The sequence below is a fragment of the Gambusia affinis genome, linkage group LG06 (genome assembly GCF_019740435.1).
Source record: "Gambusia affinis linkage group LG06, SWU_Gaff_1.0, whole genome shotgun sequence".
Classification (NCBI taxonomy): domain Eukaryota; kingdom Metazoa; phylum Chordata; class Actinopteri; order Cyprinodontiformes; family Poeciliidae; genus Gambusia; species Gambusia affinis.
In genome coordinates, this window is record NC_057873.1 from 16431663 (window position 1) to 16441383 (window position 9721).

The window sequence follows — 9721 nt, forward strand, 5'->3', positions numbered from 1 at the left end:
TTATTATTTTCAAAGGAAAAGGAATTAAATATACGAGTATATAACTGTTACGGAAAGCTATACACTCCAACGCAGTAGATGGCGATAATGTATCCTTACGTTGGATGCTACCCGCAAGAAAACCTCAAGAATAACAAGAAACATTTCCTGTTTAAAGTAGGAACAGGGCAAGGAGCGAGAGGAACCTCCTCTCTCATATGAATACAAAGAGATGTTAGACAGCTATACTATTTGGAATTTTTGTTCCTAACCTAATACGTTGGAACACAAACAGAAGTCCCTTCCTGGTTTTAATTAATAAATCCGTTTTTAGAGAGGTCGCTGCGTTAGCCAACAATTAGGACGGTAAGTAACTGCGCTAAAGTGTTAGCTCGAAATGGCGAGGAGGCTAAGTTGTATTCTTACACTCCATCAGCTTTCTGGCCATATAACTGATTAAGGCAGTCGCACGTACATTATAAATAATGTAGACGTTAGTTTGCTACTGGTAAAATATGTTTGTTATGTCCTGGTATTGATAAGTCAGTGCCAGCTTAATGCTAGGCAGCATACATTTCTTGCTACAGTCAAAGCGGTTTGGTCGTTTTTTTCTGCTTTTATCATATGATAGTATCACGAGATCGAGGTTTCCAACTGAGCAAAATTGGACTGTTTAAAAATAAACAAACCACGTCAACAATCTGTGCCAACGTACAATAACAGCTGGGAAATGAAAGTACTGCTAAAACCACTTTTTGGGAGTCACAACTCCTCCTGTTTTGATTCCACAGTCAAATGAGCGGAGCAGCATTTCCGTCCCCGACTGTAGAGATGGCGGAGATAAACCGCATTCAGTATGAGCTGGATTACACCGAGGGGATCAGCCAGAAGATGCGCATCCCGCAGAAACTCAAAGTGGCTCCTCATTCACACGAAGAGCCAGGTGATGGTTTACAGGAAGTGCCCCCCAGCGTTATAATGCAAGTGCCAGACAGGATCGTGATTGCGGGTTGGTATCTTTTACTTTTGACTTCCCATATTATTATTCGAGTTTAACATTTTAGTATGGTTTTCTGAACGAGAACCTACAGATAAACGTAAAATCATTTGAAAAGAACAAACACTGGTTGACAGTTTATTTTGTTTTGACTTCTTGAAAACTTTAAGTCAGAGTTTGAAAATGGATATGTGGTTCTTAAAATTTGACTAGTTTAGTTAGAAGTAAAATGAATAAATACAATAGTAAACATAATGCAGTTGTAGTTGGACAAGTGTTAACGATATTTAAGTATGTCTACTTTAAGTTTGTCCATAAACACAAAAGCCATAAAATAGTTATTTACTATTATTTAAATGATTTGTGCAACACACAAGTAAGCCACTCTTATTATCATTTTTAAGAGCAGATTTTACCTACTCAAATGTTGTGTATAAAAATTGGCAAAAATGATTTGAAACTTGAAATTTAGAGATGAAAAATGTGTAAATATATGTTGCTATGTCTAGCTGCTCAAAGCTCTGTGTATACAATCTGCAGCATTATATCAGCACAAGCTGCACATTATATCAAAATATATATCAAAAATATATTTTAATTTTCAATATAATTTGTGCAATATTAATATCAGAATTCTATTTGGAAGGCAACATTTATCATAGTGTCATAAATTTATGCTTAGATTCTGCTTTTTCATGGAGTGTCACTTTATCAGATGTCCTCGTCTGTCACACATCATAGGTCACAAGAGAATAAAGGTCACATAGAGAGTTGGAAAGCTTGCAATGTCAATTACGAAGGAGAGGAGAATGTGTTTTTATCACAGTTAATATTTAACAATAATATTGCCATCCAATGATATCTTTATCCTTGTTACAACTACTTATAAACAACACAGAGCCAAATGTCGAAGGTCCAGGCATTTTCCTACCCTATGCTTTGGAGCTATTTTGTTTTCCTCATCATATCATGTCGGCTGCTAAAAACCGAAAATGAAACAAAGATATTGGCATGTCAGTTTTTAATGCAGAACACAGTGGCTTACATGTTTTGTGTTGTGCTGATTGTTTAGTTTCACTTTGTGGTTTGTCAGGAGATGCAGCTGACGCCCACTTCCCCAGACCCAGAGACTTAGACCTCATCCAGTCAACACCCCTTGAATCTCTGGCACTGAAAACTCCTCCCAGAGTCCTGACCCTCAGTGATCAACCCCTGTACTTCTTGGAAGAGGAGCATCAGACAGCTCCAGACACTGAGGAGGTGGTAGGTCACAAAAGTTATAAGATATGCAACTTATAAGTTGCATATATTACAAGGACAAAGGGCTTGTGATTCTACTTGGTGACGTAACATCATTACTTCAAAGCATAAATCAGCTGTCTTCATTTTTCTTGTTGTAGGTGCAGCCCCAGGGACGTTTAAGGCGGGAGCGTTCTGCCAGTGAGAATGCAGCCGTCCGCCAACTAACTCATAATGAATCTGCGTAAGTATTTCACCACAGATGCCATCATTAGCTAAGCTCTATCTTAGCTCTGCTGATGTTTGCATGTGGTAGCAAGCTGTGTTGTTCTTCTAGCTCTTAGTTTTTATTTGGTCCACTCTCATCTTCCATCTGGTCGCCTGTGGCTGCATCTTGTCTGGCAGAACATCTGTTGCTTGCAGACAAATAATGAAAGCAGCCTGTCTTGTCAGTTTTCATTATTATTGTACTCGTCAAATAATTAAAATCTTTGGTTTTATTATGTGTACTTTGATAGACGGCTAGGTTGTGGCAAAGAGTAAGAGCTTGTGAAGGGAAGACGTTTTCTCCTCCAGATTCTTTTCTGCAGCACAGCATCATGTGGCATTAAGTTCATCAAGTCGCTTTCAGAGAGGGATTAGCCTGTTTCTGTTCATTTGGAGCGCTTTTGCTAAAATGGCTGACAGGTCTCTGTTGCTGCTTCTTTTCTTTACATTGATCTGACTAAAGTTTTTATAAAGACAGTGGGGGGTTGTATCTTTTCCTTATTGCTCTCCCTTTCCTTCCTCTTCTTCTGCCCTTTTCCTTTCTTTCCCTTCAAATTTGCGCCTTGTAATGGTGGGCACTGAGCAGTACAACTTCGCACCCCCCGACCACTAACCAGTCACGCCCTTCCTTCAACATGGCTGAAGAGCACAACGTGTACAGCGCTAGTGGTGTTCTGTCTTTCATCCAGTCCACTACACGTCGGGCCTACCAGCAGGTCCTGGAGGTCTTGGATGAGAACCCACGCAGGTGACCTCCCAACTAACTGGTCATTTGTTTTGTAAAGATTATTGACAGCAAGTCAAATGCAAACTTCTTCTTGTTTTCCTAGCAGCTTATTCCAATTTTTGCCGATACTGATTTTAGGCTCTTTTGCACGATTGACAGACGTTTTTTTTTAGCACTGGCAATTTATAATAATAAAAATATGTCCTGGGATACAGATAATGGTAATAAGAATATTAAGTAGTTTCTAAAAGTAATAAAAGAAGACTTGGCTGATGAATTAAGCTTGCAGCTTGAGGCTTGTAAAGAAGCCAGTTCTACTGCAAGTATTAAAGTCAAACAATACATGTGATTAAGAGAGCAGTCGTCAGGTTTCCTGACACTGAACGCTGAGTCAGTCATCAGACGTGTTTTTGAAATCAAACTTCATATTTATTTTTGAAGGAGGGAGAACATTTGTTTTTGTGAACTCAGCTCTATTAATCTAAAGAACGTCAAATATACTCTGCTGCTTCAGCAAAAAGAAAGTGTAGTTCTCAATTTTCAACTTAAATTCAGAACTTGTCACTACCAAAGGTTTGTGGAAAAATATAAAGTAACTTTGCATACTTTAAAAAAAGTACCATTTTAAAATTTCGACTAACATTTTAGCTCTCACGTTCTTCTGGGTTCCCTCATCCGTAGCCTAACATAGGTTCACTCGAGGAGAAAACACAAACACTTCATCTTCAGCCCTGCCTCTGACTCTGCCTTGTGTGCAGTATGGGAGAGGCTTCTTAAAATGCTTGTGATCTCTCTTCCAATAATGTGAAACATGTTAGGAGCTCTTGTGTTAACTATGACATCGTAGAATGTCTAGCAAGCTCAGTCTTGTGGGCTTTAGTGACTTGTGTGCCATGTGGAACTCTGTGTTTTTCTAGATCTCTTTTTCCCTTCTCTGTTTCCCTACATTTTTAGCAAACCATCTCTGCGAGGGGGGTCAGGTTTGAGCTCCAACCTCTTGCCTGATTCCAGGTAACTTCACCTGGCACTTCATATTTTCCTTCTCTTTCCCTGTCCTCAACCTTTTTTGGCTCTACTACTCTTTGTGTCTTAAAAGGAGGTCCAGTAATTCTCAGCCAAGGCATTATGTTTACCTGAAATATATAGTATAGAATGTTACTACTAAGCGCTGTAGCTGGTTTGGTTAAAAAAATACAAAATTAACAGGAATTTTGTCTGCTTTTTAAGGTTTCCATTGTCGACAAATGAAAGTTCTCTGGAAGGGCCAGCGGATGACATGACAGCAGTAGATGCAACCACACTTCGACGCCAGGTTAGCTTTAACAAATATTTTATTGCAGGTGACTGAGATCTTTAGAAACAGTAGAAAACGATTAGCTTTTTTTTATATATGTCTCAACAGCTCATCAAGTTGAACAAGAGACTCAAACACTTGGAAGACGAGAACAAGGAGAGAGCAAAGCGAGAAATGATTATGTACTCGATCAGTGTTGCTTTCTGGCTCGTTAACACCTGGGTGTGGTTGCGGCGTTAGAGCTCGTCTGTATTCAATATACTGGATATTAACTACTCGCTGCACCTTGTCCTTGTGGTAAAATATTTTGGGATTTATGAGACCTAACCTGCACAGGAATTCTATTTTGGTTTTTGTTTATTTAACACATGTACAGTTTTATTTTTCTACTCTTATTTCATCCTGTCCATCTTTTTTTTTGTTGTTCTTGTTTTGCTTTTATTCCAAGCTTTTCTGCCCAGTCATAAATGATTTGTAAATATTTGTTCATGGCACCTAAAGCTGTGGGAGGACTTACAGAAGCAGTACAGCATTGATTTTAACCTACGGCATGGAGACATTTGCTATATGGTAACATGTTAAATATTTATTGAAGGGGGAATAATATGAAACATCACCTAGGAAATGTAATGTAAAAAAAAAAATAAAGTAATACATGCAAAGCATTTTCTTGTTTTTTATTGATGTCAAAACTGAAAAATTTGCTGTTACACAAATAAGTCACAAAAAATCTTGAAAAAGGGCTACCTGCAAGAAGCTGAATCAGTTAAAAATTGGATTTCTTTCACCAAATGTGCTGAAACGTATCAAACAAGCTGAATTTCAACTCTTTATGTGAGAGTCATTTCCAGTTACATCCTAAATACCACATTTGACTGTCAGAAAAACGTTTAGTAATTTCAAATATCACAGGAGGCTAATTTTGTAAAAACAAACCATGTGTACATCTAAAGGTATCAGTTCACTTACTCAATCAAGCATTGTTTCTCTGAGGGAGGTTGATTGGATCCTGGATAGTGAGCAACAACATCCTCATCCTCTGGATAGACCAGTGATGAGTCATTAGAGAGCCCAGTTGATTTTTTGCAGCCACCTAAAAACAACGAGGATGTTCCGAAGATGCTACCGCCCTGATTCTCAGTTGGTCTCTCTTCATCGCCATCTCCTGATATGACTTCTATTTTTGGTTTGAAGTCTTGCTGATGGAAGTCTTCTGTATCCACATCTTCCAAGTCGGGCAGCTCATCAATACGCAGTGACTGGTTTGTGGGAAGGTGGATGGTTTCCAGCTGCTCTTCATCCTCTAGTTCTGTAACTAATGGTCCAGGACCATGTAATGATACAAGCTCATCTTCTGAAAGATCAGGAGAAACCTGCATAGGCTGTGTGTTTTCAGACAACCTATTCTCTTTATTCTTCGTTAACTTATGATTTTCTTTTTCCACATTTGTCTGCGGTATCTGTCCATCTTGTACAGAGTCCACCCCGACATTCTCTTCTGTTTCATGCTTGATTTGAGATTGATCATCATTTTCTTTATCAAGCTTGTCCTCCTCCAGCTCTTCTGCGTTGAGATCTCTGTTGTTTGCCTCGCTTTCGTCAACCTTCAAATCTTCCTGGCTGTCCTGCATAAAGATCTGGACATCCTCTCCTGCAGAGGAAGACAGAGTCTCTGTGTTGTTTTCTTCACTAGCTATGTCTGAAGTAGGAGCTGTCTCAATTTTCCCTAAAAGAGAAGCAATTATACAGTGAAAACATTTAATTTTCAAATAACTAAATTAAAGCTGAACAACGCTCACCTTCCGCTTGCAATTCTCGCAGGCGTTTTTTCTCTAGGGCTCTCTCACGAATTTTCGCCAAATCATCCAGGCTGTCCTGGATTTTCCTTCTCTCCCGTGACACCCATGCTGCCCTCTCCTTCCACTCCCCCTCCAACCCTTCCTTGGCCCACGCCTCTGCACATGCCCTGTCTTTGGGGAACACGGGCCGGTCATCGAGGAAGGTGAGCTGCTTAAGATGTACAATCATGGTCTTCCTGTAGTTTGGGATTTTCCTCACCACCCCATTTCCTATCAGGTTCAGCACTCTCAGTTCTGGCATTGCCTCCAACACAGAGACAATCTCAGGGTCGTGTAACAGATTGTGAGACAGGTCCAACACGTTGATGGCCAGACACTGACTCAGATGCTCTACGTCCTTCGTACTCTCCAGTTTGTTATGGGATATTTGCAGAGTGCTGAGTTCAGGAAGGCAGGAGATGTTCTCTATCACGTGGATGTAGTTGTTGGAAACATTCAGGGTGCAGAGTTTCTTCATGGGTTCCAGGTTTTCCAGCTTGCCAATGAGGTTCTGGTGAAGGAACAAGCAGCGGAGGTCAGTCTGAGCATCCAGGTTCTCAATCCTCCGGAGACCATTGCTTTCCAGCCAGAGACATTTGAGCCCTGTGTATTCTTCCAGATTCTCAATCTTGGAGAAACCCTTAAAATGCAGGTACAGTGTGTCATTCAAGGAAGGTGTGGAGTACAGTCTGAGCTTCTTGCAGAGGTCTTTCAGGAACTTCTTAGTCATCCTTGGCTCTGATTGTTTTTCCTCTTGTATTGAGGGCTGCCACTGGTTTCTAGTTTCAATTTTTTCTTCAAATGTATTTTTTATAATCCCACCTGATCCGTTTCTGCCAGAAGTATCATCGGTCTTTCCTCTTTCCGTTGCATTTTCTGTAGTCACCTTATCGTCCATCCTCTTCACAGTCGTGTGATTCCCCCAAAATATATTCAAATAAATAAGTAGGACAAATTTTTTAAAACGTATTAGTTGCGGAAATGTTGTAAAACGCGGGCTGTTAATGGTCAAACAGGTAAACTATCTGGCAATCCGCTTTGTTTGTCAACGTTAATTACGGTTTACGTTGGTTTCCATGGTTACTCCCCGATAGAGAGTTCTGTTCGCGTCGGACACTTATCAGTGTAACACACTTCACTGTTAGGAGGAAACATGGCGGCGCGCAACATATTAAACCGCGGCGTGCTAACATTTAGATTGCAGTGCCAGCTCGTTTCCAGAAGACCTTCACTAATACAGGTTAGGGAGAAGAAACGATGGATGAGAGCTTACACATATATTATGGCGAAGAAGTTAAAGATCGAAGGACCTCCGCCACCGAAGCCACGGTACCTGACATTTAGCTAATGCTAAAGAGCATCTCAAGGCCACTCGTGTGGTGTTGTTTTTTTATTAGTAGAAAAAAATAATGACGAAGTAGAAGAAGTGTCTCCTTTTTTAGCTTTAGATTGTAGAAACAATAGGTTCATTAAACGTTCATTATATTTATAATATTTTCAGCTCTTCAGCAGGTCTAGTTGCTCATTTTGCCAACATTTTCGAATGACATTGTGATATTTATTGAAAACACTGTCTTCTCTTCGATTCTCCTTCAGCTGGCAACAGCCTAATTGGGATTACCATTCAGAGGTTCAGGCTTTCAGTTCCCGTCTCCATGAAAACTTCTCTCTGGAGTTACTTAAAACAGCCTTCGTCAATCCGTGTTACCTGGAGGCGGAGCAGGAGAGGAGAAAACAGCTAGACGTTGATTCTGAGACCACAGCCTTGGCTCTGAAAGACAATCTTCAGCTGAGCAAAAAGGGAGAAGGCCTGACTAAAAGCTTCCTGACTGACTGGTGCAGAGCAAGCTTTCCTAGTCTGCCTCATGAGGGGGTTGAGTGCATTGTCGGGCACCTTAGCAGTCCGTCAGTTGTGACTTATGTTGCAAGAAATCTTGGCATAGAGGATCTTACAATGAGTGCAGAATTCCCTGTTCCGGACGAGGTGCTGAATTCCACTTTCATGGCGGTGATCGGAGCTCTGGAGGAAAGCAGTGGGGCAGAGCGAGCTGCATTCTTTCTCAGAGTAAGGAACTTGTTGGTGCTTGTTTTTTAAATTAATTTAATTGTTTTAAGGTTGTTTTATAGTAAATGATCCTCATCTCCATCTTCTTTGCTACCCCACAGGATTTCCTATTGACTCAGCTGATAGGAAAGGACCTGTTTGATATTTGGACTGTGGTGAATCCAATGGGTGTGCTGGTGGAGGAACTTTCAAAAAGAAATATTCCTCTGCCAGAACCTCGTCTCATCAGGTCTGCTGGAGCCAGTACTGTCCTCCCGCTCTACTTTGTCGGCTTGTACAGGTACATGTGCAATCATGCTTGCTGGTTTTGCTACATTTATTATCTGAATGTGAGATTCATAGAAATAATTTACGTATGCATTGTGTTCATGTTTTGCTTATTTTCTGATTCATCTAGTGGCACAAAACTCCTGGCTCAAGGTCCAGGAGAGACGCTTGTTGGAGCTGAGGAGGAAGCGGCACGTGTGGCTCTGCGCAAACTTTATGGCTTCACTGAGAACCGCAGACCCTTTGACTTCTCTCCACAACAGCAGCATCAGCGGACGTTACTTCAGTCAGCCAGTAGCAACTGACAAGTTAATAAAGATCTGAAATCAGTAGGAATCTAATGGGGGACAAAGTTGCAGGTGTTACACGGTATAGACTTTCAGCAAGTTATAATTAAACTTGAGTTCACTTTTCAGGATTTACTATATTTGGATTTCAAATGCCATTACCACAGAGAAATAAGAACATCAGAGGTCATCTGTTGTACATAAGAAGTGTAAGCCTGTCATAATAGTACAATGCCTGAAATAGACTTGACATTTGGCTTTCCTGTAAATAATGCAGCTGCTCTGTGGTGTGCTTTGTACTGTTATATAACTTGCATGTAATAAAATGTTTGTATGAATGTATGCTTGCTTTGATTTAGTTCATTTTATAGATGGCATTTGTATTTACTTGCCATAAGTCTACTTTGCTGATTCTAAAGTGTTAACATTTGAAATAGTGAGTATATTCCTCACATAGAGAACATGAATAACTTAACACAACTTATGACTTGCAAAAGTGTTAATCCTCTGAACCTTTACTTATTTTTGGCACAATACAGTCTCAAACGACAGTGTTATTGGGATTTGATGTGGTAGACCAACACAAAGTAAGGTATAATTTAAGAACTCATGCGCGAGCTAAAAGCGTTTGGGTTTAAAAATATATATTATAGCTATGGGTTTTTTAAAGTGCGTCTCACAGTTAGTCTGATTTGTGAAGTATTTGTCCAAAGTTGTTAGTCAACAGTTTTCCAGCTGAGCTATGAACCTCTCCAGCCCCT

At 40.2% G+C, this 9721-nt stretch overlaps 3 protein-coding genes across 4 annotated transcripts; 2 read left to right on the forward strand and 1 right to left on the reverse strand.

The window, feature by feature from the left end:
• The first annotated feature begins 138 nt into the window (after positions 1-138).
• Positions 139-5168, forward strand: mffa (mitochondrial fission factor a). 2 transcript variants are annotated; one of them, XM_044120791.1, is made up of 8 exons: positions 139-345; positions 771-988; positions 2070-2239; positions 2377-2459; positions 3069-3230; positions 4164-4220; positions 4437-4521; positions 4612-5168. In XM_044120791.1, exons 2-8 carry the CDS (start codon positions 775-777, stop codon positions 4741-4743), a joined length of 903 nt encoding a protein of 300 aa, XP_043976726.1. In that variant the 5' UTR covers positions 139-345; positions 771-774; the 3' UTR covers positions 4744-5168. The 2 variants fall into 2 exon arrangements, with proteins under 2 accessions (XP_043976726.1, XP_043976727.1); XM_044120792.1 differs by lacking the exons at positions 3069-3230; positions 4164-4220 and having other exon boundaries at positions 144-345.
• dnaaf1 (dynein axonemal assembly factor 1) lies at positions 5166-7325 on the reverse strand. Its single transcript, XM_044120789.1, has 2 exons — positions 6303-7325; positions 5166-6229 (listed from the first exon to the last, which is right to left on the reverse strand). Exons 1-2 carry the CDS (start codon positions 7237-7239, stop codon positions 5469-5471), a joined length of 1698 nt encoding a protein of 565 aa, XP_043976724.1. The 5' UTR covers positions 7240-7325; the 3' UTR covers positions 5166-5468.
• A 96-nt stretch (positions 7326-7421) lies between these two features.
• Positions 7422-9302, forward strand: mrpl44 (mitochondrial ribosomal protein L44). The gene is made up of 4 exons (XM_044120790.1): positions 7422-7670; positions 7938-8406; positions 8508-8686; positions 8804-9302. Exons 1-4 carry the CDS (start codon positions 7495-7497, stop codon positions 8976-8978), a joined length of 999 nt encoding a protein of 332 aa, XP_043976725.1. The 5' UTR covers positions 7422-7494; the 3' UTR covers positions 8979-9302.
• The last annotated feature ends 419 nt before the right edge of the window (positions 9303-9721 follow it).

Bases quoted from the DNA above. Each gene is read 5' to 3' on its own strand.
- mffa (XM_044120791.1), top strand. From the start codon at position 775: ATGAGCGGAGCAGCATTTCCGTCCCCGACTGTAGAGATGGCGGAGATA. The intron at 989-2,069 runs GTTGGTATCTTT...GTGGTTTGTCAG, and splicing joins AGACAGGATCGTGATTGCGG to GAGATGCAGCTGACGCCCAC. The intron at 3,231-4,163 runs GTGACCTCCCAA...CTACATTTTTAG, and splicing joins TTGGATGAGAACCCACGCAG to CAAACCATCTCTGCGAGGGG.
- dnaaf1 (XM_044120789.1), bottom strand. From the start codon at position 7,239: ATGGACGATAAGGTGACTACAGAAAATGCAACGGAAAGAGGAAAGACC. The intron at 6,230-6,302 runs GTGAGCGTTGTT...CTTCTCTTTTAG, and splicing joins GCGAGAATTGCAAGCGGAAG to GGAAAATTGAGACAGCTCCT.
- mrpl44 (XM_044120790.1), top strand. From the start codon at position 7,495: ATGGCGGCGCGCAACATATTAAACCGCGGCGTGCTAACATTTAGATTG. The intron at 7,671-7,937 runs GTACCTGACATT...ATTCTCCTTCAG, and splicing joins CCTCCGCCACCGAAGCCACG to CTGGCAACAGCCTAATTGGG. The intron at 8,687-8,803 runs GTACATGTGCAA...TGATTCATCTAG, and splicing joins TACTTTGTCGGCTTGTACAG to TGGCACAAAACTCCTGGCTC.